General features: G+C 45.2%; 1 protein-coding gene across 1 annotated transcript; it reads right to left on the bottom strand.

Moving 5' to 3' along the window:
- Nucleotides 1–6256: 6256 nt before the first annotated feature.
- Nucleotides 6257–23096, bottom strand: LOC129813834 (coatomer subunit alpha). Its single transcript, XM_055866392.1, has 28 exons — nt 22877–23096; nt 22357–22470; nt 22197–22270; nt 21986–22066; nt 21733–21809; nt 21520–21629; nt 17187–17296; nt 16852–16951; nt 13645–13863; nt 13263–13413; nt 13034–13100; nt 11339–11414; nt 11120–11202; nt 10755–10980; nt 10360–10498; nt 10011–10173; nt 9766–9912; nt 9486–9675; nt 9304–9399; nt 8947–9159; nt 8641–8730; nt 8441–8547; nt 8174–8320; nt 7757–8080; nt 7520–7630; nt 7248–7409; nt 6971–7165; nt 6257–6804 (listed from the first exon to the last, which is right to left on the bottom strand). The coding sequence occupies exons 1-28, from the start codon at nt 22914–22916 to the stop codon at nt 6745–6747; spliced, it is 3672 nt and encodes a 1223-aa protein (XP_055722367.1). The 5' UTR covers nt 22917–23096; the 3' UTR covers nt 6257–6744.
- Between the last annotated feature and the right edge of the window lie 4408 nt (nt 23097–27504).

Here is a 27504-nt window from a genome sequence, read left to right on the forward strand (position 1 = left end):
AGCCAGGTAGAAAAATGGCAGAAAAAAGTAAGAAGACGGACATCAGAGTATTTGTCAGTACACCAAAACGCATAGTAAGAACTCTAGTATCCTAATATCTCAACGACTAGTTGATAAAATGTTCATAAGAAAGAAGTGAAATGCTAATGGAAATGTTTCACAATGATGTCATTAGGCAGAGCAGGCAACAGATGGCACACAGACAGCAGAGCTGGGGACAGATATGCAGGGACAGACTGGCAGAGACAGGGAGTCTCAGGTAAGTTTGTTGAGTCTTTGTTTGGCAACAGTATGAAAGGTTCTCAATTTTTTTGACTTGTAAAATAGGGACATAATTGGAAAATGCCATGGATACCCCCACTCTCAACTTAAACTGGTGACTAAACTAAGATTTGTTTACGGCAATGGTATTGCTGTTGTGATTAATTGTGTAGTTTTGGGTACCGGTAGTTAGGAGTACGGCAAACACCTTATTTATTTTCTAGGAGACCGGCTGAGTCAGTTAGGAGGGTGAAAGGGAAAGAGCCAGGAAGAGAGACTTCAGAGGACAGTGTCACAGCCACGGCAGGACCAAGTGTCACCCTTGTTGCCAGCAGCACCAGTATAGGGGACAGTGGCACAGCATTGTCCAGTTACCACAATGATGGCACAAAACCATATCAGCCACACCCACAATTTATAGAACCGCAAACTCTTGCCAACAGAGTGTTGACGTTTCAAGAGAGATGGTTTCGCGATTTCCCCTGGCTACATTATAATCCATCAATAAAAGGAGTGTTGTGTTTTCACTGTAGCCAAGGGTTTTCAAGCCAGCCATCTTTTGGCCAAAGAGCTGATGCTGCCTTCATTAGTGCAGGATTTAGGAACTGGAGAAAAGGCATTGAAAAATTCACAGCACATCAAAATTGCCAAACCCACCGCCACTTTGTAATTGTAACAGCACACCAGCTAAATCCAATCAGTGTCCAGTTATGTCCAGCGCGTGGGTTAAACAGCTGGATGACGCAAGGCATTGCTTGATGAAAATTGTTAGTTCGGTGCGGCATGTAGTAAGACAGGGACAAGCCTTTAGAGGCCACACGGATGACAGTGGGAATTTATACCATTTTGAAACTTAGGGCAGAAGAGGATGATCCCATTTTACTGAAGTGGTTAACAGAGCGTACCACAATGTACACAGGCCCCAAAGCACAGAATGAAATTCTGAACATCATGGCCAATAGTCATTCGAGGCATTGCAGCTGAGATTAGGTCTCTTCCGATTGTACAATTTTCATTAATTGTTGATGGTACTCAAGATGTCTCTGGTGCTGAACAGGAGAGTGTCTGTCTGCGTTATGTTGACCATGACCATGTCCCTCACAAGGAGTTTATTGGGCTATACAGGGTGTCGGAGACAACAGGCGAGGGCATTGCGAAAGTGCCAACTGATGTGTTGTTGAGGAAACCCGCAAACATATGCTCGGTTCTTTTGTTCAGTAGTGTGTATAGCAGCGGTTCTCAACCTTTTTGGGGTACTGAAACCCCTGCATATTTTGAGGCAAGGCAGGCAAGGTTTTGAGCAGTCCTCAGGGACCTCCACCCCCTCTATATTATATGTAAACTTACTGGAAACCTTGTGGTACTGACTACATTCATTACACTTTTTTATTTCACGGACCCCTTGCAATTAGTCCATGGACCCCTGTTTGAGAACCCCTGGTGTAATTGATATTTGTTCTTTTGTTTAGTAGTTTTCAGGACACTTACAAATGATTTATTTCATGTTATTTTATTTAAAATGGCCTACTTTGTGCGACATACTTGTCCATAGCTGCTGTTTGAAGAGTTGAGACACTGGCTGAGTTGAGACACTGGCTGAGTTGAGACACTGGCTGAGTTGAGACACTGGCTGAGTTGAGACACTGGCTGAGTTGAGACACTGGCTGAGTTGAGACACTGGCTGAGTTGAGACACTGGCTGAGTTGAGACACTGGCTGAGTTGAGACACTGGCTGAGTTGAGACACTGGCTGAGTTGAGACACTGGCTGAGTTGAGACACTGGCTGAGTTGAGACACTGGCTGAGTTGAGACACTGAAGGATATTTTGTTTGATTTATTTGGGTTTTTCATTGAAGTAGTTATTTTGCTTTTAGAACTACTTATTTTAAGCTTTTTGTTCTTGCAAAGATATTGTAGACTCAGGCCAGGTGGACATATTTAATGACTATATAAATGTATCAGAAAAAGTCCAATTAAAAGGTCAATTCAATACTGAGACCAACTTTGTGATGGTTCTCAATGGAGATTCTTTTAGATGTGATCACACCATGTTCATTGTATTTATGAAAACTACACCCATACAGTGTACAGTACCATTGTCACCTACTGACCTTTCTTGATAATGCTGGTTGTAAGTACGAATACCTGCATACATACTGGACTGGTAAGGAGCACTGCTATAACTATTATTAGTAGTAGAATTATAATGATTTAAACATTTGAACAAGTTGGTAAAACCCTTCAGTTAACTACTGTACCTATCAATTATCCAGTTGTAGGAATTATGGTTCCTCAATATACATTTAACAACGTATGCTATGTGTTACAGCTCTACTTTTGTTGTCCCCCTCAGGAATTGCTCTTGAGAAAATTTAATGTAATTGTCCCCTCCAAGGTTGATCTCAGATTTTCGCCCCTGGTTGGACCCCTTCTCCGTGGCCTTGTTGGCTTGGCTGAGCTTATGGCTTTTTAGTCACTCTACTGGGCCCAGTACCCCTTCTAGGAAGCGTGGCCGCAGGCAGAGCCCATCTGCTGCCAGTCCTGGACAGGGGCATGAGTCGGACCGATGGGACCACCTTAAACGGAGGGCGCATGCATTCGATGGCGACGACAGTTGTTCCCTGTTGGCCAGTGATAGGCTGTTCCTGGGGGACGATTCTGGCACTGTTCACCACCGTGAACGGGGCTACCAGGCTGACAGGCCATCAGCAGCCGCTTCATAGCCCCCAGCAGCTCGAGAGGCTATGAGGAGCCTACTCACTTGGGTAGCCACTGCACTGGACATCAACTGGTGGACAGTGATGACTCTCCATCTGTCCCCATCTCTGCTAAGTTCCGCGAGGCCTTGCAGGAGAGCTGGGCCTCTGCCAGGGCGGAACCCACGACTGAAGGCGTGCTTCAGTCGTGAAGCACGCCTTCCCTTTGTGACAGGTGTGGTGGTGTCTACCGTCACCGCTATAGTGACGTGCCTGGGAGACCCAGGCGCTCAGGGCGCCAGAGGAGAGGCGGGACCCGGCAGGACCCCTGACACACCCTTCACCGGCTGCTTCTCCCGGTCTCAAAGTGGGAGGAGGGTGTGGAGTCCCCCTGGGTGTTGTCCACAATGCTCAAGGGTTACCAATTCCGCTTCCGGCCCCCGTCCTTCAGGGCCTTCGTTTCACCACGGTATCAGAGCGGCTAGGTGGGTACTACTTCACTTATTTTGTGGTCCCAAAAAGAGACTGGGGGTTTTTACTGATTCTGGACCTCCACAACCTCAATGGGTACTTGAAGGTACTGAGGTTCCACATGCTGTCCCCAGCCGCGTGTTGCAGCCCTTGTCCAGGGACCAGTGGTTTGTGACGCTGGACCTGAGGGATGCGTACTTCCTTGTTCCTGTTCACCCAGCTCATTGGCAGTACCTCCGATTCACTTTCGAAGGGACGGCTTACGAATTCATGGTTCTTCCCTTCGGGCTCTCCTTGGCACCCCGCACTTTCACAAAGTGCATGGATGCTGTCCTGGCACCTCTCACGTCCCAAGGATTGATGATCCTCAATTACCTGGAAGATTGGCTGATTTGTGCCCCAACCAGGACCCAGGTCCTCTCAGACAGAGACACGCTCCTGACCCACATTGGCGGGCTGGGCATTACTGTAAACGACAAGAGGGTTGCCTTCATTGGCATGGAACTGGACTCAGTCCTCATGAGAGCACGCCTGCCCATCAGAAGGGTTCAGGCAATCTCATCTTGCATCGACCTGCCAACACCTGTTGGGCTTGCGGACAGCGGCCTCATTGCTGATTCCCCTAGGCCTGCTCCCTCTCTGGCCTCTTCAACGGTGGTTCAACTCCCACCGGCTGCACCTGAAGCGCTACCGTCACCTGCGTGTGACCACACAGGGCCTTAGGACATTTGAGGTGACGCTGTCGCTTCTTTCTCTCAGGTGGGGTGGAGATGCTGAGGACGTGCCGCCGGGAACTGGTCAGCACAGACGCCTCCCAGATCGGCTGGGGGGGTCTGACCAAGGGCAGGTCAGCCAGCGGCTGTTGTCTACCACCTTGGAGCGGCAGGCACATCAATACACTAGAGCTCGGCGCTGTACTGCTGGCACTACGGTCTTATAGCACGGGAGCTCCTTCTCTGGGTTCAGGAACGTCTAGCATCTCTACGGGCAGCGCACGTACCTGACATCCTGAATGTGGCAGCGGATATGCTCTCGAGGGAAGGCCAGCCACCTTGGGACTGGAGCCTACATCCTGTGGGACAAGTTAGGGAGGGTGCACTGCAGATGGACCTGTTTGCCTCCCTGGACAATGCACACTGCCCCCTGTGGTACTCCATGTCGGAGCCACCAGGGACTCTGGGCTTGGATGCTCTGACTCACAATTAGCCAGGAGCTTACACCACCCCCCCCTCCCCCCTGATCCAGGCTGTGCTGAACAGGACCAGGATAGCGGAGCATCATCTGCTGCTGGTGTCCCCATACTGGCCCAGACAACCCTGGTTCAGCCTTCTCCTGTCCCTGTTGTCTGGGACACCTTGTTAAATGCCCGAGACCCGACCTGCTGTTTCAGGCCGGGGGAACACTGTGGCATCCGAGACCGCACCACCTCAGACTGTGGGCTTGGCCGCTGAACGGCACCAATGGTCCATGTTTGGACTACAGGAGGACGTAAGGAACACCATGCAGAGCGCAAGGTGACCAGCTAAAACCGTGGCATATCAGTTGCGATGGCAGTTGTTCTGCTCTTGGTGCACTGGTATTGAGGTTGTGCCCGAGTCATGCAGGGTGCAGTATGTCCTCCAATACCTGCAGTTTCGCTTGGATGAGGGCTTGGCAGCCTCTGCACTGAGAGGGTATTTGGCCACTATATCTGCCTGCCATGTGGGGTGGATGGACAGGCCAGTGGGGCGCCATCCCTTGGTCTCCAGGTTTATGAAGGGGGTTTGTCGCCTGCGTCCAGCTAGGACCTGCTTAATGGCGAGCTGGGATCTGGATATGGTCTTGGCAGCTTTGGCAAAGCCGCCTGCCTCCCAACACCTCTCTATGAAGGTGGTTTTCTTGGTAGCATTACTTCCATGAAGAGGGTGGGTGAGCTCCATGCTTCTTCGGTAAGTTCTGAGTGCTACAGGATGGACCCCGGGGGAGGAGTATATCTTCCGCCCCAACCCTTCATTCCTCCCGAAGGTTCTGTGAGACAGGCTTTTGAACATCCCTTTTATCCCGTCTGCTTACAACCCCCCCCCCGGCAGTGGCTTTTGGAACTCCCTCCGTCATGCTGTTCCCTATGTGGAACAGACACGGTCAGTGAGCACAAGACCAGCATTTTGTCTATGGTGAGAGCCCAGCCCCCAGGACTCTATCAAGCAGAGGCTCTCACTGGATCATGGACACGATTATGACAGCATACCGCTTGGCTGGAAGGCCAGTGCTGGGATCTGTGGTGGCACATTCAATCAGGTGTGGCAGTGTCCTGGGCTCTATTGAGAGGAGTGCCCCTCACTGAGATCTGTGCTACGGCCAGCTGGGCTTCCTCTTGCTAGGTACTATCGGGTAATGTGGCACCTCCCCCTGCAGTTATTTCAGCGGTACTGGGCGTTGCTTCCCCTTTCGGGGTCTGTGCCGGAAATCTGTAAATCCTCACCTCGGATGTATCCCTCCGCCACGGAGTGATACCAATATCTTGGGAGTGATCCATATAGCTCACAACCATTCTGTTTTGCTCTAGGACACACACATACATCTCCTGAATGGAAGTACATGGAGATCGTTTAGTGCCTAAAATATGGGGATAAATACATGTTAAAAGTTCCCTGATCTCTGAGATATAGGACAGGCACTTTAGAAAATCTAAAGGAAGTTTGTTCTGAAGGAAATTTATAACAAACTTCCGTGTTCAAAAGCAAACTGCTAGATGGTTTGTCAAAATGTTACAATGACAATTATTCCTACATGAGTAGAGTTAATGATTAAACCTGTACTCCTCTGGGAAAAAATTGAATAACACTTCATTTATCTCAGATCAAGGACAACTTTTATTTGCACCAACTTGGCCCTTTAATGCTGTACTTGCAACATTTGCAGGACATGACTTTGATCCAGAGCTGTCAAATCTTTGGGGTGTCAATTTTGAAAACTATGATTTAAAACAAGCTAGAATGATGATGTATACTGATGGTGTATACTAGTCAGAAAGAGACCAACAGAGATGGCTAGTAGGGTTCTAATAAAACCACAATTCTCAATCGTTGGAGCAGAGATGACATGGCACTCACAAATACAGCATTACAGGGAAGGTAAAGCGGACAGTCTGAAAAATGTAAATGCTTGATATCAAGAATTCTCACCAATATATCACGTCATCCTATCAAGCATTCTCTCGCATCAATCATGTTTTGTTCTCTCCAACCCTAGTGAGAAAAACTATATATAGAATAAAGTGTGGATGTGTTTCTCTGAACGGATCAATGCCGTTCTTCCCTGGTCCTCTTCGTGTCCTCTAACGGAACTGCAGGGGGCTGACACGCAGACCAATCACATCTTTTCCGATCTCCGTCACCTTGGAAATAAGGTTAGAGGGTCAAAGATATCACTGGGAAGGCGATGTCTAAACTCTGTTTTAAGACTGACAAAGCAATTAATACAACATTTACATAAAAGCAGGACACTTCTAAATAGGAGGGGCTTTGTGTACATAACACAGTACAGCAGTTCTCTTGACTGACCTGTGTGACCCTGCAGACCTGGCCTTTGTAGGGGGGGCAGTAGCAGGCCCCAGACAGAGGGCACTTCTCCACGGGGCGTCCACGGTATAGGGGCGTGTAGGAGGCAGCGCACAGGTCAAATGGATTGTGGGGGTCATAGTTCAGCTGGTGAGCATCTGTCAGCGTCTTCTCGCATGCTGCCAAGATCTTGCGTGTCTAAAAGACAGCGATAGAGATGGTAAAAGTGACAATATGGAAATAATTACATTTACATACAGACAAACAGTTAGATTGTTACCTGCTGTGCCACCTCTGGTTTGGGCCCTAGTTCAAGCAAGCGACGGGCAAAACTGGCAGCTGTCTTGAAGTTCTTCAGTTTGAAGAACAGATTTAGTGCCGTACGTAAGACCAGGACCATGTGGACTGGCTGGAGACTGCAGTGGGTGAAGTAAGCTGCCATCTGAAAATATCAAACAATCAAATACAATAATTAAACGACTACTGGGTAGTAAACTCTTATGATTAGGGACTTAACGGTTGAGATGGGAAGTAGAGAAACAAGGACAATACCTCACACAGCCTCTTCTGCTGGTCCAATGTTTCTTTAGGCAACTTCTTCCTTTCTGTTTCCATGGTGAGGCCAACAATGTATTCTCTGCAGATTGTGATCAGCTGCTGAGCCTAAGAGAGACAGTAACCTCAAATCAGGTAACCACCACCAACTACCATCCGACCCACACTTGATTAACCGCAGTAAATAACATTGACCACAATGAAATCATTTCACTCTAAAACAAGTCTGCATACCTCTGCGATCTCCTGCTTGTTGTCGACCACCAGCAGTGGCACAGACAGCAGGATGGCGCGGAAGCGTTCAACAGCCTCCTCGAAGCGGCCGGCAGTGGTGAGCTGGTAGCACTGCTGCAGGCGGGAGATGAGGTCAGAAAGACGAAGCCCCACAGCAGGCAGCCCTTGCTTGGTCCCACAGTCCTTCCAGTTCCTCTGGGGGTTGCCACGCAGGCAGGGTAAAGAAGGCAGGCCCAGGTAGCAGGTCCGCCCGCGGGACAGAGTCTGCATGAACAGCTGCTTATAGGGCCCAAACTGCACCACCCCAACCTGGTCATGGAGCAACTGAAAAGTAGAGGAAGAGAGAGACTTGAGTACAAAGTATAAACCTGTATAAAGTATGTGTGTGTGTGTGTGTGTGTGTGTGTGTAAGCTTACCCTCATGGCGGTCTCAAATGAGCCAGCCAGGACGTGGTCCACAGGGAGCTGAGAGTTGTTGCACCACAGCTGGGTGGGGCTCATGCCCTTAGTGGGCGGGACAAAGAAACCATCTTCAGCCCCTCCTCCAGCACCAGCTGACAACTCCTAGTGTTAGAGAAAATAAACGTTCTCAAACTGACATGTCATCATTGCTGCTATGATTTGCATTCCTTAAGCCAAATTGTCAAGACAGAACTGATGTCAAAGAAGAGAGAATCATCTCACCAGCTCTGGAGGAAGATCCAGATCTTCCTCCACCTCCCAACCTCCTCCTTCCTCCTTCACTGCACCTCCTTCCTCTCCTAATCCATCCTGGGCATCCATGAAGCCATCTGATGGAAACAGAAGAGAAATGAGATGAACATAGGAAGAGATGGAGTAATAGGCAGGGTCCATCAGATGTCTCTACTTTCTGACTGACTCACCCTCATCCAGCTGAAGTTCTGCATCCTCTCCCCAGCCCTCTCCTCCTGGGGCATCAACATCCATGTCTGCAGCCATCTGACCAGCCTTCCCTGAATCACACACACACACAACAACAAAAAACAAAAACACATTTAACATCTCTACGCAACAAATACTCTGACCACTTCCCACTCCAACATAAACACATTTCCAACTCAATACACACCATGCTGACATGGCACATTACATCACCTAAATTACATCACCATTACAACATTACATCTAAACCCAAATGATGGCATGGAGTGTCAGGGCTGGGGACTCACCTTTAGCTGCAATGGCTCCCTCAAAGAAGCCCTTGGACACAGTAAGCAGGGGCCAGTTGGTATCCAGGGGGTTAATAGGAGGTGGTGGCTGCAGCAGCTGGGCATTGAGGTCCACCTCAGGGACAGTCTCCTTCTCCAGGTCAAATGTCTCTTTCAGGGCTTCTGCCTCTTCGTCCATCCCGTGGGTAGCAGCAGTCAGATATGCCAGTGACTCTACATATGGAAGACAGCCACACAGAGATCAGAGTTAAAGACAAGCAGTTTAGTACCAAAAGCACCAGAAACAAGAGTCTTCTGTCAGAAATGTCGAGGGAGTGGGAGAGAGATTTAGGTGTGTGTGAATTAAGGGGGACTCACTCTGGCCACAGTTCTTCAGGATACGAACTCTCTCGCTGACGTCCCCCAGATACAGAGCACCCTGGTAGTGTCCACTCATGTCCTTCCTGATCTCAGCTGCAACACCACACAGACGTCAGTCATGCAACTCGGACACACACGTCAGTCAAACAAAAGACAAAAACAACAAAATAATCTCTTACCGATCTTCATCATCTTGCGGAGCTTGGCCAGGTTACCAGTGATGAGGTAGAGGAAGGTGAGCTTGTCGAAATTCTTGGTCCTCTGGTAGCACATCTCCACAACCTGGTGGTGACCCTGCAGCAGCGCAGCCTCGCCCAGCCGCTCCCAGCAGCCCCTCTCATCCAGAGCCTTGGCAGCCTCCAACGCCACCTACAGACACGAAGGAAAAATTACATCACACAGCGTTTCACACAGATGATCTCAAGAAATTCCCAATGAAACCTGGGGTCTCAAACTCACTTCAATGTTGCCACACTCCAGAGCCAGACTGAAGCGGGTCTTCTCATCCTTGACAAAGTGTAGGGCTACCTCAGGGTAACCCTTCTTCTGCAGGTAGGAGATGATGGACTGGCCAACCAGCTTGGCGTTACGCACCATGTGCAGAACCTGGAGGAGACAAAGGTCAGGGGTCACAAAGTCAGTTTAAAAGAAAGAGATTACCATGTTAACTAAGAGATTGATGCAATTCAGTGCTACTTCCTCACCTCTTCATATTTGCGGTTGACCAGGGCCAGTTTGAAACGGTACTCCGTGGGGTCGATGGTCAGCACACGGGGCCTGCACTCACGGTCAAGACAGTAGACGCTGTTGCCTCTGACCCGGGTCACGTAGATGGGCAGGTCCAGAGTACGAATGATACCATGATCACTACAGACAGAGTAGAGTGTGATTAGAAAAGTTGGATACTCCTCTCGTCTCTCAAACGCACCACTGAATGAGTAAACAGCTTTCATAATCCAGTATGTTCAAAGGACTAGGAAGGGAATGAATCAATATACTGTACTTCGAATATACTCTGAATAAAGTGTGCGTTAGTGGCGTCTTGTGCATTACCCTGCGGTGAGGGCGTATTTGATGTGGTTAGATGTGGTGTAAATGAAGACGCCACTCTCGTCCCAGGCTCCACTCTTCACACGGATGTTCTCATGGATGTTGCACAGACTCTCCAGCTTCCTGTTGCAGATCATAATGGCTGCAGAGGAAAGTAGAGATTTATCAACAGATTTAATAGCAGGTAAATCTGGGGTACTAGAGCGAGGGAACAGCTAAAATGGGTGTAAATCTAGGATATATTGTTGACAACAGCTATAGAGAGTGAATCGTGATAAGTTTATAAACAGCAAGAGGGCCAAAAACCTTGGCAGCCAAGTTGTAGAGAAAGTAGAGGACAGATAAGAGTGTAATCCTGATATAGATCTGAGTGTGTTTAGAGTGTGTACAGTACGTACCGTGTTTAGCCAGCAGGGCCACGTGGCTGGTGTCAGCACTCCACACCACATACTTGACCTTGGCAATCTTCACGGTGGCCAGCGAGCGTTTCTGCTGCACATCAAAGAGAGTGACCCCATCTGCGTCGCGCAGCAGCAGGGAGCCTGTCCCGGCGTAAAAGATCTCCTCACAGCTGGGCACCTGCACCTTCTTCACAATCTCATTTTTCAGGTTCTTGATCAGCAGCTGGAGGGAGAGCAGGGTTCACCATCATTATTATAGTCATCCTCTGACCACTCAAATGTACCATACCCATATTTAAAATAACTACAGCCATTGGCCTAGAAATTACAAATACAATTTAATAATGTGCACACACACTTACAGAATGCATGCGGTCCAGAACAGCAAACCTGTTCCTTGCGACCCAGACTGCGGTCAGACCAGAGGACCTCTTCCCCTCAGGAGCTGCAGGAGGGGGAGAAAGAATGAACATGGGTTTAGTGGGTTTTCATAATCTAAAAAACAGAATATGAAACTGGAATTACATTAACACTTCACAGATGCTGTCTCGCTATACGAGAGAATAAGGGTGCAGCTTTACCATCTGGGTTCTGAGAGTCGCTCTCTTTGGGAATGGCATACAGGTCATAGGTGCTGTTCTCCAGGTTGGTTGCCCTCTGCAAGAGCAAGAGACACGGCATTACATTTTCAACAACTAAAGAAACCGTGTCTAAATTGATTGTGTGTGCGTGTATAGTCAAAAGTTGAGAATGACAAATATTAATTTCCACAAAGTTTGCTGCTTCAGTGTCTTTAGATATTTTTGTCAGATGTTACTATGGAATACTGAAGTATAATTACAAGCATTTCATAAGTGTCAAAGGCTTTTATTGACAATTACATGAAGGTGATGCAAAGAGTCAATATTTGCAGTGTTGACCCTTCTTTTTCAAGACCTCTGCAAGCCGCCCTGGCATGCTGTCAATTAACATCCTGACTGATGGCAGCCCATTCTTGTATAATCAATGCTTGGAGTTTGTTCACAAGTTCAATGGAATTAAGGTCTGGGGGATTTCCTGGCCATGGACCCAAAATATCGATGTTTTGTTCCCTGAGCCACTTAGTTATCACTTCTACCTTATGGCAAGGTGCTCCATCATGCTGGAAAAGGCATTGTTCGTCACCAAACCGTTCCTGGATGCCTGGGAGAAGTTGCTCTCGGAGGATGTGTTGGTACCATTCTTTATTCATGGCTGTGTTCTTGGGCAAAATTGTGAGTGAGCCCACTCCCTTGGCTGAGAAGCAACCCCACACATGAATGGTCTCAGGATGCTTTACTGTTGGCATGACACAGGACTGATGGTAACGCTCACCTTGTCTTCCCCGGACAAGCTTTTTTCCAGATGCCCCAAACAATCGGAAAGGGGATTCATCAGAGAAAATGGCTTTACCCCAGTCCTCAGCAGTCCAATCTCTGTACCTTTTGCAGAATATCAGTCTGTCCCTGATGTTTTTCCTGGAGAGAAGTGGCTTCTTTGCTGCCCTTCTTGACACCAGGCCATCCTCCAAAAGTCTTCGCCTCATTGTGCATGCAGATGCTCTCACACCTGCCTGCTGCCATTCCTGAGCAAGCTCTGTACTGGTGGTGCCCCGATCCCGCAGCTGAATCAACTTTAGGAGACGGTCCTGGCGCATGCTGGACTATCTTGGGCGCACTGAGGTCTTCTTCACAACAATTGAACTGCTCTCCTTGATGTTCTTGATGATCTGATAAATGGTTGATTTAGGTGCAATCTTACTGGCAGCAATATCCTTGCCTGTGAAGCCCTTTTTGTGCAAAGCAATGATGACGGCACGTGTTTCCTTGCAGGTAACCATGTTTGACAGAGGAAGAACAATGATTCCAAGCACCACCCTCCTTTTGAAGCTTCCAGTCTGTTATTCGAACTCAATCAGCATGACAGAGTGATCTCCAGCCTTGTCAACACTCACACCTGTGTTAACGAGAGAATGACTGACATGATGTCAGCTGGTCCTTTTGTGGTAGGCCTGAAATGTAGTGGAAATGTTTTTTAGGGGATTCAGTTCATTTGCATGGCAAAGAGGGACGTTGCAATTCATTGCAATTTATCTGATCACTCTTCATAACATTCTGGAGTATATGCAAATTGCCATCATACAAACTGAGGCAGCAGACTTTGTGAAAATTAATGTGTGTCATTCTCAAAACTTTTGGCCATGACTGTACTGTATAACCTATTATGTGTATGCACTTATTTTTAAGAGCGAGACTCACAGTGCAGAGCAGGACAGCATTCTCTGCGGGGTTGTAAGACATGCTGAACGCTGGGAACTTTGACCCACTAGTAGAAAAACAGAACGTGGTTAGATTCCACATAATGACAAAACCAGCTGACCTCTCGCATTATTTTACAAAATGGCAAGCAGTCACTCATTCTTCAGAACTCAGTTTCAGGACAATAAAGACTTTGCAGTATTATATGAGCATGCATACGCACACACACCTGCGCAGCTGCATGACAGCGGTGTCCTTGCTGCTGTTAAAGTCGAGCTGGCGCAGGAAGCGGTCCTTGACATAGTAGAGCATGTTGCCGTACACAGCATAGGCTGGACGCTCACGCTCCAGCTTAAACACCAGCATACCACTGTCATGACCTGGAGGACAAACAGCCTGGTTACACACTCCACTTCTAATTAACAAATGCCTCCAACACACGGTCACTGAAAAACAGTGAAATTAAGTGCAGCAATATTCAGTATGTTTGTCTATCTGCATATGAGGTGGGTCAAGATTCAAGACTATCAGCTCCAACTGCCTTACAATGTAATCTACTTGAAGCACATTAAAAAGACCCATAATGTTATCATTATGTGTAAGTCACTTACCAGCAGCAAATAGATTGAGGTTGGGGTGAGCCCCCAGCACCCAGAAGCGGTCGTGGTCCCTGCGGAAGGTCTGGACACCGGTCCTTTTGGACATGTCCCACACACGAATACTCTTGTCCTCAGAGTTGGACAGGATGAGCTCCTGGCGGGGGTGGAAGACAGCACAGGACACGTTGTTGTAGTGGCCCCTGCAGGTGTCCAGTTCCCACGCCTTGGACTCTGGGGAAGGGGAGAAAGTAAGACAATCAAGTTAGAAAATTGCTAGGATCTTTAAAAAAAAAATCATCAACCAAGCATGTTCTTTAAATAGCACTGTACCTTTATTTAAAAAAATGCTCTGCAGTTTATAAATGCGTACATAGTGAAGACAATTCATTATCTGGGTTGTTCCACAAAATGAGTCCCTTTTTGGATAGTGTAAAAAATAAATAACCCTACCCTTCTGTCATAAAGAGCACATGTTCAACTTAATAAAAAACATGTCTTCCCATCTCAAGAGGTTAAATAATAAAAATGATGATAGCAAGTGCCTATTAAGTGCCAAATAAAGTAACAGGGTGAATGAACGCTTCTTGTGTGCAACAGTGAGTGACAATTCAATGAAAGCGTCACAAAAAAATATGAAATTGTTCAAACATTTCTAGCCCATCTATGGGTAACAGGGTTGACGTGTTATGCTCGACCCACTCAAGTTTTCCACCACAAAACAGAAAATGGCCATAGAGTAGAATCAGCTCACCTGATCTTACAGTATGATTTGACTATTAGATGTTCAATGTTTCTTTTTATTGTTAAAAAAGGAATAGTTTCACCTTATTAAAACAAGAGTTCAGATTATGTAACAGGGTTGACCTTAAAGACAACCTGTACCTCGTTTTACCTTAAAATGAATCACATTAAATAAATAATGTTCAGAAATGACTGTCAAAGCAACAAAATAACTCTGGCTTTACAGTAGCTAGGTTTCCATCCAATTAGCGACAGTTTCATGCGAATATTCTAGAATCCGCATAAAGAAATGTTGTAGTGTTTTCACCAAACTGACTTGTTGCGGATAAAAATAGGTGCGTGATGAGGTGCACACAAAACATATTTTTTCATGTACCAAATAAAATTCTAAAGTTCATGTTTCCATCGCATTTTCAACTGTTGCGTTAAATAGCAAATATGACTACTCTAGTCTTCGCACTAGCCAACAGCTCGCAGATACGGTGCTGGTAGGCTAGTCAACATGAGATTATTACGGATAAGCGTGAGAATATTTGTCAAACATCGATCACCAAGTCAACAGAATAAGACCCTATATATTTTTTGGAAAGGAGCATCAACATTACTGTGCACTTTCACCATTACTTATTTAATTTGAAGCCTAATAAACTGAATGGTTTCCCGAGTCGTAGTGGGAATACCACACACACACACCTTATTATCGTGACTCCAAGTTTACTTAGGTATGATGATGATTATCCATGTTTCCACCGCCATTTCTCACATAATTCATTTTACAGACACAAAAAGATCCCACCATGTCTAACGAACAAATTCTGTCAGCATAAAAAAAAAAAGTACAGAAACTTCCTGTTTCCATCGCAGCTGACGTGATTTGTTTATTTATACTGTACGACATAACTCACATAAAAACTGTGGATGGATACGGTGTTAATGATGGTGAAAAAATGTTGAGGTTAAAACTTTAGGGCTAGGGGGCAGTATTTGAAAATTCGGATGAATGACGTGCCCAAAGTAAACTGCCTGTTACTCAGGCCCAGAAGCTCGGATATGCATATAATTGGTAGCATTGGATAGAAAACATTCTGAAGTTTCTAAAACTGTTAAAATAATGTCTGAGTATAACAGAACTAATATGGCAGGTGAAAACCCAAGGAAAATCCATCCAGATTTTTTTGTTGTTGAGGTCACAGGCCATTTCCCGGGTGGCGCAGTGGTCTAGGTCATAGCCTCCCGGGTGGCGCAGTAGTCTAGGGCACTGCATCGCAGTGCTAGCTGCGCCACCAGAGTCTCTGGGTTCGCGCCCAGGCTGGGCTGGGTTCGCGCCCAGGCTCTGTCGCAGCCGGCCGCAACCGGGAGGTCCGTGGGGCGACGCACAATTGGCATAGCATCGTCCGGGTTAGGGAGGGTTTGGCCGGTAGGGATATCCTTGTCTCAGTATGTAAAAATGTATGCATCCTACTGTAAGTCGCTCTGGATAAGAGCGTCTGCTAAATGACTAAAATGTAAATGTAAATTTCAATGCTTGTCTATGGGGATATACAAATAAATATCTCCCAGATTGCAGTTCCTATGGCTTCCACTAGATGGCAGTCTCTAGAAAGGGTTTCAGGCTTGTTTTCTGAAAAATTAGCAAGTAGTTGTAGTTTTTCAAGGTCTCTCACATTCGGACTCTAGTCTTGTGGCGCACGTGAATGAGGGCGCGCACTTCGTTATTTATCTCCGGTATTGAACAGACTACATTCCGTCTTAAATTTGATCATTTATTTACATATTAGGGTACCTGAGGCTTGATAAGAAACATTGTTTGACTTGTTTGGATGAAGTTTACCGGTAACTTTTGGGATTCCTTTGTCTGCATGTTGAACAAGTGGAACGGTGGATTACTGAATCAAACGTGCCAACTAAACAGACTTTATGGGGATATAAAGAAGGACTTTATCAAACACAACCATTTGTTGTGTAGCTGGGACCCTTGGGATTGCAAACAGAGGAAGATCTTCAAAGGTAAGTAATTTATTTCATCACCATTTCTGATTTTTGTGACGCCTCCGCTGGTTTGAAAAATGTTTTTAATGCTGGTGTATGCGGGGAGCTGTCCTCAGATAATCACATGGTATGCTTTCGCTGTAAAGCCTTTTTGTATTTTGAATTTCGCGCTCCGCAATTTCACCGAATATTGTCGAGGTGGGATGCTAGCCCAAAGAGGTTTAATTAAGTGGTTAAAATGTTCCTATGTCATAGAGGGTGCACAGAGGTACATGTCGAAATACAGAATTTTGGCAGTTTAGCGAGTCTTTAGTCAAATAAAAAAAATGATGAATGTATTGAATTGCAAGATTTATTGAATTTTCCATGTGGTCAATAATAAAGAGCACTACATTTAATAAATCAGGCTTTTAAAAATCAATATTGGTGCACAATTCCTACCTGAAATACCAATGGGACTAATTTCATGGAATGACCCATTCTACTTACCGTTCATCCTCCAAATCTTGACCTGTCGGTCGTCAGCCCCTGAGACGATGAGAGGCATGGTGGGATGGAAGGCGGCCCAGTTGACCCCACGATCGTGACCCTGCAGGGAGAGAGGGAAACTCACATGGCTCACAACTTGCCATCATGTGGCCCAGACTTTTTAAGTAAGCACAAACTCCTGTTCCTACCAATAACATTACTATTCATTTCACTGATCTGCTCAGTGCTCACAACACTCTCATTATACAGATCTTTGCCTATAGCAGTTCTGAAGCACAACTAAAGTACCATCAATAGACATCAATGTCTTACAGAGACTCAAAATAGACTCTTACCTCGAGTACGTGTTTGACAACGGCATCGGATGCTCCGAACAGATCGACACCGGAGATGCCTCGCACATCAGTTTCCACGGCACCGGGAGAGAGGTTCTTCTTCCTCAGACCTGGAACCAACATGCATAGCACCACGCACAAGGGGAATCCATATATGTGTTACACAGGGGCACCCAGATACAGGTCAGGGAGAAAGAACATGATACATTAATACACTCTAAAATAGATACCATCAACAAGAGGCAAAGATAGAGATCTCTGATCATACTAACACACAAACGTAGCTGTTGAATTACCGAAAACACACACGCTGAAGAGCAAGGACACAACCAGTGTTCTCGGTGTGGTCCTAACTCAAGTACAGGAGGAACACTATCACCATATTCAGCACATCAAACAGTCATTGAGTTGATTGTAACACAAAGAGCATCACAGTTCTCCTGTCATTGGATTATAGTTAATCTAGGGCTGACCCAAATTATTCGACTGGTCGATAGGCTGTTGGTTGACCATTTAAAAAAAAAAAAGTTGAGCAGTAGACTAATCTATCGCGAATAAGCCATTGCGGAGCCACGTACATTTTTTCATAACTTCGTAGTGTGAATTGTTTGCTACTGTCTGTCAATTCCCCCATTAATACAGTACCAGTCAAAAGTTTGGACACACTCATTCAAAGGTTTATTTAATTTTTACTATATTGTAGAATAATAGCGAAGACACCAGAACTATAAAATAACACATGGAATCATGTAGTAACCAAAAATGTGTTTAACAAAAACATATATTTTATATTTGAGATTCTTGAAAGTAGCCACCGTTTACCTTGATCACAGCTTTGCACACGCTTGGCATTCTCTCAACCCCCTTCACCTGGAATGCTTTTCCAACAGTCTTGAAGGAGTTCCCACATATGCTGAGCACGTGTTGGCTGCTTTTCCTTTCACTCTGGGGTCCAACTCATCCCAAACAATCTCAATAGGGTTGAGGTCGGGTGATTGTGGAGGCCAGGTCATCTGAAGCAGCACGACATCACTCCTTGGTCAAATAGCCCATACATAGCCTGGAGGTGTGTTTGGGGTCAATGTCCTGTTGAAAAACAAATGATCATCCCATCTGGCTTGCACTTAGTGGGACTGAGTATTGCTGCAGAATGCTGTGGTAGCCATGCTGGTTAAGTGTGCCTTGAATTCTAAATAAATCACACACAGCATCGCCAGCAAAGCACCCCCACACCTCCTCCTCCATGCTTCAAGGTGGGAACCACACATGCAGAGAGCATCCGTTCACCTACTCTGCGTCTCACAAAGACACGGCGGTTGGATCCAAAAAATCTCAAATTTGGCTTCATCAGTCCAAAGGACAGATTTCCACCAGTCTAATGTCCATTGCTCGTGTTTCTTGGCCCAATCAAGTCTCTTATTATTGGTGTCCTTTGAGTCGTTTCTTTGTAGCAATTCAACCATGAAGACCTGATTCCGCAGTCTCTTCTGAACAGTTGATGTTGAGCTGTGTCGCGTTACTTGAACTCTGTGAAGCATTTATTTGGGCTACAATTTCCGAGGCTGGTAACTCTAATGAACTTGTTCTCTGAGGCAGAGTTACCTCTTGGTCTTCCTTCCCTGTGGCAGTCCTCATGAGAGCCAGTTTCATCATAGTGCTTGATGGTTTTTGCGACTGCATTTGAAGAAACTTTCAAAGTTCTTGACATTATCTGGATTGACTGACCTTCATGCCTTAAAAGTAATGATGGACTGTTGTTTCTCTTCACTTATTTGAGCTGTTCTTGACATATGGACTTTGCCTTTTATTGTCCCCAGCACAAGGTGCACCTGTGTAATGATCATGCTGTTTAATCAGCTTCTTGATATGCCACACCTGTCACGTGGATGGATTATCTTGGTAAAGAGAGAAATGTTCACAAACAGGGATGTAAACAAATGTGTGCACAAAATGAGAGAAATTAGCTTTTTGTGCATATGCAACATTTCTGGGATCTCATGGAACCAACACTTTAAAAGTTGCGTTTACATGTTTTGTTTTCAGTGTAAAATGTACCCATTTGGGGATCTGATAGTATATCTGATTGGCTTAATGCACCACCACTAATGAGCTGTGGAGCTTTGAGAATGACAATAATTCCTCAAATGTATTTGATCCCCCCCAGCTCTCTCCCTTTTGATAACCACTCAGCGTGAAAGGGAAAAATGTCATGCTCTGATCCAGTAGAAACATCATAAAATTACCTGATTTCTTCTTATCCCTTGCACAAATAGCCTACAACTGGCCCAGAATACGATATACAATGTTGCAAGGAGTTTCAGGCTGGGCCCAAGTTATGTTGATATGTTTCAAGTTCATTGCAGACAGGCCACACTAGCCAATGTGATTTATAGGATATTTATTTTTATCATGAAATGTTTGCTGGCTTTATTGGCTATTTTTCATAGTTGGCACTAGAAGTTATTTTTATGTTTGTCATTTAGATTTGGATAGCATTTTGACTAACCACATGACAAAGACAAATGTGCATATGAAAACCATAACTGGCACACCGGTAGAAATGGTAAGATAAATTGGCAATCTACACGAAAAAGTTTGCAGACTCCTCGTGTAGCCTATTACCAGCAACTTCAGGAGTGTAACAGCAGAATCTGCGAAAGCCAGTATGAGCGGGAGGATGGTCGAGTCAATTGTGTCTTATTTTAGCGAACAGTGAGCTTTACGCATCAGACAAGCTCAATGCATATTTAGTTGATTTTATTAGAACACATAGGGTGTCTATATATGGAAAAACATTTAAAAATACCACAATTGGTCGAAAGAACAGACAACTTTGTCGACCAATACTTTTTTCCCCCAGTCGGGGACAGCCCTAAATTAATCAAATCACAAAAGAGATGACACCCAGGACTCGAGTCAGAACACACACTTAATCTAGAGAACAGTCTGCGTCAGTGTCTCCAGCCCAGAGAAATCACGTGGTGAACAGATAACCCAACAGGATCAAGAAGAGGATTCATGAAGGAGAACTGCACTAGGAACCCATGTGCAGGTGTGGATGTTTCCTGGGGGAGCATGGGGACAGGTGACAAGCGGAAGTGGGAAGAGGTGGATTTGACCAATGGGCTGGTGGAGGTGGTGGTTGGGGTTGTGAAGAGGTGCTCTGATGGGGCGCTGAATGTCAGGAAGGTGAGTAGTATTTGAGTCCATGCTTGGGTTAGATACTGCTACAAACAATACATTTACTGCTGCTGTGAGGTTTCTGTCATGCCAAGAGTTCATGCTTCCTGACCAACAAGCTTATCATTTACCAGTCAAAGTAATCTAAAGCAGGGATGTTATGGCTACTTACAGTATTAATGACTGTGCCATGGAGACATTGTGCGCTGCACAGATTGAGCATTATATCATGCAGGTTTATTACTTATTATAAACTGGGTGGTTCGATCCCTGAATGCTGATTGATACAGTATACCAGCCAGACCGTATACCACAGATATGACAAGACATTTATTTTTACTGCACTAATTACATTGATAACCAGTTTATAATAGTATTAAGGCACCTCTGGGGTTCGTGGTATATGGCCAATATACCACAGCTAAGAGCTGTATTCAGGCACTCTGCGTTGCGCATAAGAACCCGTTACTGTGGTATATTGGTTGTATACCACACCCCCTAGGGCCTTATTGCTTAATTAGTACGTTTGAGGTATGTGTTCTTCTCATCAATGAGAGCAGTTAGTAGTGAGTGGTAGCACAGAGCTGATGGCTAATACAGTTTACTTGGGGTATTTGAGGGGTGCAATTGTGATGGCCAACAGCTTGGCAACAGGATTATGTATAGTGTGTGTGTGTTGAGAATGAGGTAGGACACTTAGAGACCTAAAATGGGTCAGTGAATGAGAAGAGTGAAAGAATGACAGAAAGACAGGCAAGAAACACCAAAGAAAAGTGGATATTAAAACATGCAGAAGCACAGAAACACCTCTCCCATATTCTCGCTCTCCATATTTCTCACGTCATCTAGTGTTACCTTTCTTACCTCATTTTAACCACCTCTACAAATCTTCAGTGAAAGGTCTTAAGTTCTGTTCATAACTAGGCTCTCTTCATCAGTTGTCCCTATTCTAAAACTATCCTTTTCACTCTATTCAACTGTCTATCTCAACCAAGGAGAGGCGTTTCTGCAAAAAGCCCAGATTAATTCTCTACAAGGAGGAGAGGAAGGAGGGGTTAAGGATGTATCTCCACCTTCCACTCCATACCACCCAGCCCCATCCCCAAACCTCACTGCCCACCCTCAACCCTGAGTCCCATCCCCACGCCCTCACCGGAGATATCCCACACGCGCACGGTCTGGTCCAGGCTGGCCGACACCACTAGGTCCTCAGAGGGGTGGAACTGAGCACACATCACATAGTGATTATGCCCTGTCAGTACACTGCAGGACAGAAACACAGAAATTACATCAGAATTTACCATTAGAAAAACAATAGACAAGTGTTTCAGTGAGGTGCCAACACTTGGCTCAGGCACCGACTTACCAGACACAGGTCCTGGACTGCCAGTTCCAGATACGGATGGTCTGGTCATCTGAGGCACTCAAAATCCATGGATACTCCTGGAGAAAGGAAAGGAATGAGGTTCAGAATGCATTATTAGGCCTATATGGAATTCTATGCAAGAACATGAAACTATGGGATAAACATGACATTTAAAGGTTGGGTCTTCATGTAAGTGACAACAGAATAGATGTAGGCTAGCCATTTTGAGAATGAAAAAATAAGAAGGACTCACATGATGGAAGAAGGTGGTTCGGATGTAGTCCAGGTGTCCAAGAAGAGTGAAGAGGCAACGCCGCAGCTTGTAGTTCCACACCTGGTAAAGGGAGATAAATAGTAAATGGTGCAGTGACATCATTATGACAGTTTTCCAGTAAGTTTTAGAATGTATTCTCTGCAATTAAAACATGTACGAAGGAGAATGTGAGGGTGTATGAATGTCTAACCTTGATTTTGTAGTCATCTCCTCCAGACACAAACAGAGGCTGTTGCTTGTGGAAATCAATTCCTCTGACAGGTCCTTCACAATAAAATCACAATCATCATTGTCAATAATCAAAGTCAATTACATTTTCATGTTAAGAAATGTGAAAAACACATTTTTACCATCATGCTCATCGAACTTGTCAATCAGTGTGCACATCCGATAGTCCCACAACTGGATGACTCCATTGTGAAGACTAGCAAGGATCCAGGGCCGTTTAGGGTGGAAACTCAGCCCTATGGAATATAAATGGTTTCAGAAATTTGGCTTACTAACGTTAGTAAGTTAGACACCAATGAATGGCAAAAGTGTCATCAAGTAAACCATCAATGATGCACATGCAGATCACATGAATGAGACTGAAAACTAGCGGAGGTATGAAGTGAAAGTGTTGACTGGCTAGCTAACTTGTTAACTAAACCTTGCTAACATTAGCTGGCTAGCTAGTTAACATTAGCTGTGATAGCTGCTACCAAGGAAACGTATGCTAACGTAAAGTCATGAATGATATAAAAAAACAATGTTTGACATGACATTGTTAATCGTATCAATAACTTGGTCTTATCAATTTACCACTAAAAAAATCACATTTTACATGGGCAACATCGTTAGCTAGCTAACAGGCTGCTAACGTAACGTTACCTTTCACACGGGCCGACTTCGTCTCGAATTTGGTCAACATCACAGGAAAGCAATGATAACTATATATGAATGTGTCAAATTCACTCTGAAAATATAAAACTCTTATTTTTCGCAGACTGGTCTCCCAACTGCTTCTTTAGCCCATTTACTTCTCCCGAGTGTTTCCTGACACGTCGACCTGTGTTGGTGCAATGTCTTCCTGCTTGGGAACAATAAAGTTCATATTAATGGTGCTTTCAAGACAACTGGGAACCCGGGAAAAAACGAAGTCAAACCATGACGTCAATGATTTTCAGGTCGGAAAGTCAGAGCTCGAGAAAGATGTCCGAGTTTCTGACATGGAATTCCGAGTTGAATGACCGTTGAAAACTATTTTTTTCCCATTCGGGGGCGGGGCTCGACTTTCCAGTTGTCTTGAACACATTGAAAGTCGTGAGTTTTCTGAATGCCCGTTTTCTAACTGTTTTGAATGCACCATTACCCCTTATGCACATTCCATGATAGAACGTTTTAAACACACTTCCTATCGGTTTGGCAATTTCCGGTCAGTCTAGTTGTTATCGACGATATAACGTTACTACCATTATGTCGCAGTTTTTTACTAGGTGTCTTCAGGACTTGCCTCAAATTAATATTAATGATGTACATCGAATTGTTATATCAGCCTCCGAGACTCCAGCTAACAAGAATGAAAAGGGGTTCAAGATGTATGTAGGAAGCTACATAGACAACTATGAAGGTGAGTACCAAGTCAGTGACAGATATAACGTTAGCTAGCTACAATCATTAGCTAGCTAATTTAACTATTAACTGTAGCTAACTAGTTACTTCGTAAAATTATATAACTTTGACAGAATTTACCTGAGAATGTGTGTATTTTCGTATGCTTGCTAGCTATATTTGCTAACTAAAAATAATTGCTATTCATGTCTTCTACACAGTATCTAACAAAGATACATTGACAGGGGAGATCACCGTGAGGAAGAGTGAATAGCCGCACAGCATGAGAGTAGGGAAAAGTTATAGATAGCTACTAGGGACCTTGTTAAACATCTCCTGTGAGACACTGTCATCATTGTCAAAATGCGTTGGAGACAGTGTCAACGTGTAATCTTATCAGTAGATAGATTTTAATGATGGGTCCCAATCCCAATTTAGAATTGCCCACTTAACAGGTTATTTGGTAAAGATCTGTTGATGCAGTGTTTGGTAGTTTTGTTATTGAAACACGATGTATTCCTGTATAGTTAAATGAGCCCCTAATTAAGAAGACTAGACACTACTATATTTATTGTTATTCATTCTCACTTCAGTCTTTCATCACACTTATCTTCACAGATGGTGTTAAAGCACTCCATAACAGTGATAGTGGTCCAAAGCCACTGCTCCTGTGTTGCAGGAAGTGGTCTGTGTATGCAGACCATGGAGATGAAGAGGGGGCTACCCATGGAGCCAGTGGCTGTACAGGAGTACTGCACACTGAAGAATGTTAACTTCTTTCCATGTGGCTTCGTAGTGCACCCAGATGCTCCGTGGTTAGGATCCTCTCCAGATGGCATCATATTTGATCCCAGTGTAAGACCACACTTTGGACTCTTAGAGGTCAAGTGCCCAAATGTGCCAAGTTATGTTGACTGCCCTTACCTGAAGATACAGAATGGAGAGCTGAAGTTGAAGAGATCTCATGCTTACTACTGGCAGGTGCAAGGTCAAATCCTTCTCACAGGTTGTAGCTGGTGTGACTTTGTCATCTGTGCACAGGAGGACATCCTAGTTTAAAGGATATATAAAGATCTACAGGTTGTAGCTGGTGTGACTTTGTCATCTGTGCACAGGAGGACATCCTAGTTGAAAGGATATATAAAGATCTACAGGTTGTAGCTGGTGTGACTTTGTCATCTGTGCACAGGAGGACATCCTAGTTGAAAAGATATATAAAGATCTACAGGTTGTAGCTGGTGTGACTTTGTCATCTGTGCACAGGAGGACATCCTAGTTGAAAGGATATATAAAGATTTACAGGTTGTAGCTGGTGTGACTTTGTCATCTGTGCACAGGAGGACATCCTAGTTGAAAGGATATATAAAGATCTAGAGGTTGTAGCTGGTGTGACTTTGTCATCTGTGCACAGGAGGACATCCTAGTTGAAAGGATATATAAAGATCTACAGGTTGTAGCTGGTGTGACTTTGTCATCTGTACACAGGAGGACATCCTAGTTGAAAGGATATATAAAGATCTACAGGTTGTAGCTGGTGTGACTTTGTCATCTGTACACAGGAGGACATCCTAGTTGAAAGGATATATAAAGATCTACAGGTTGTAGCTGGTGTGACTTTGTCATCTGTGCACAGGAGGACATCCTAGTTGAAAAGATATATAAAGATCTACAGGTTGTAGCTGGTGTGACTTTGTCATCTGTGCACAGGAGGACATCCTAGTTGAAAGGATATATAAAGATTTACAGGTTGTAGCTGGTGTGACTTTGTCATCTGTGCACAGGAGGACATCCTAGTTGAAAGGATATATAAAGATCTAGAGGTTGTAGCTGGTGTGACTTTGTCATCTGTGCACAGGAGGACATCCTAGTTGAAAGGATATATAAAGATCTAGAGGTTGTAGCTGGTGTGACTTTGTCATCTGTGCACAGGAGGACATCCTAGTTGAAAGGATATATATAAAGATCTACAGGTTGTAGCTGGTGTGACTTTGTCATCTGTACACAGGAGGACATCCTAGTTGAAAGGATATATAAAGATCTACAGGTTGTAGCTGGTGTGACTTTGTCATCTGTGCACAGGAGGACATCCTAGTTGAAAGGATATATAAAGATCTACAGGTTGTAGCTGGTGTGGCTTTGTCATCTGTGCACAGATGGTCTCTGCTGCCCGCTAAACTTGGTCTCTGCTGCCCGCTCAATCAAGTGCCAGAAGGCCATCAGGTGGGTGTAGCTTGCAAATCTAAAGATGGACCCAGAGTATTTGAATACCAAAAAAGCTCATTACTGTTATTGCCCATCTTCTCTAAGCCCTAGCACTAGACATGACCTAGCTGCTATTGTAGCCTGTTTTCTTGTTACTGCAATTCGTACTGTAATTCACAGCAGCTATCATCACAGCAGTGAATTTGTTTTAAATGTTCTGTTATTTAACCTGGAAAGTGGACTAAGAACCAAATCTTATTTGAAGCAACGACCTGGGAGCATTTTTGGGGGTTAACTGAAAACTAATGTAAAGACAATATACACTGCTCAAAAAAATAAAGGGAACACTAAAATAACATCCTAGATCTGAATAAATGAAATATTCTTATTAAATACTTTTTCTTTGCATAGTTGAATGTGCTGACAACAAAATCACACAAAAAATATCAATGGAAATCAAATTTATCAACCCATGGAGGTCTGGATTTGGAGTCACACTCAAAATGAAAGTGGAAACCACACTACAGGCTGATCCAACTTTGATGTAATGTCCTTAAAACAAGTCAAAATGAGGCTCAGTAGTGTTTGTGGCCTCCACGTGCCTGTATGACCTCCCTACAACGCCTGGGCATGCTCCTGATGAGGTGGCGGATGGTTTCCTGAGGGATCTCCTCCCAGACCTGGACTAAAGCATCCGCCAACTCCTGGACAGTCTGTGGTGCAACGTGGCGGTGGTGGATGGAGCGAGACATGATGTCCCAGATGTGCTTAATTGGATTCAGGTCTGGGGAACGGGCGGGCCAGTCCATAGCATCAATGCCTTCCTCTTGCAGGAACTGCTGACACACTCCAGCCACATGAGGTCTATCATTGTTTTGCATTAGGAGGAACCCAGGGCCAACCGCACCAGCATATGGTCTCACAAGGGGTCTGATGATCTCATCTCGGTACCTAATGGCAGTCAGGCTACATCTGGCGAGCACATGGAGGGCTGTGCGGCCCCCCAAAGAAATGCCACCCCACACCATGACTGACCCACCGCCAAACCGGTCATGCTGGAGGATGTTGCAGGCAGCAAAACGTTCTCAACGGCGTCTCCAGACTCTGTCAGGTCTGTCACATGTGCTCAGTGTGAACCTGTTTCATCTGTGAAGAGCACAGGGCGCCAGTGGCGAATTTGCCAATCTTGGTGTTCTCTGGCAAATGCCAAACGTCCTGCACGGTGTTGGGCTGTAAGCACAACCCCCACCTGTGGACGTCGGGCCCTCATACCACCCTCATGGAGTCTTTTTCTGACCGTTTGAGTAGACACATGCACATTTGTGGCCTGCTGGAGGTCATTTTGCAGGGCTCTGGCAATGCTCCTCATCTTCCTCCTTGCACAAAGGCGGAGGGAGCGGTCCTGCTGCTGGGTTGTTGCCCTCCTACGGCCTCCTCCACGTCTCCTGATGTACTGGCCTGTCTCCTGGTAGCGCCTCCATGCTCTGGACACTACGCTGACAGACACAGCAAACCTTCTTGCCACAGCTCGCATTGATGTGCCATCCTGGATGAGCTGCACTACCTGAGCCACTTGTGTGGGTTGTAGACTCCGTCTCATACTTCCACTAGAGTGAAAGCACCGCCAGCATTCAAAAGTGACCAAAACATCAGCCAGGAAGCATAGGAACTGAGAAGTGGTCTGTGGTCACCACCTGCAAACCACT

The sequence above is a fragment of the Salvelinus fontinalis genome, chromosome 17 (assembly GCF_029448725.1).
Source record: "Salvelinus fontinalis isolate EN_2023a chromosome 17, ASM2944872v1, whole genome shotgun sequence".
In the NCBI taxonomy this organism is placed as follows: Eukaryota; Metazoa; Chordata; class Actinopteri; order Salmoniformes; family Salmonidae; genus Salvelinus; species Salvelinus fontinalis.

Bases quoted from the DNA above. Each gene is read 5' to 3' on its own strand.
- LOC129813834 (XM_055866392.1), bottom strand. From the start codon at position 22,916: ATGTTGACCAAATTCGAGACGAAGTCGGCCCGTGTGAAAG. The intron at 10,174-10,359 runs GTAATGCACAAG...CTCTGTCTGTAG, and splicing joins AAATACGCCCTCACCGCAGG to TGATCATGGTATCATTCGTA. The intron at 9,676-9,765 runs GTGAGTTTGAGA...TCGTGTCTGTAG, and splicing joins TGGAGTGTGGCAACATTGAA to GTGGCGTTGGAGGCTGCCAA.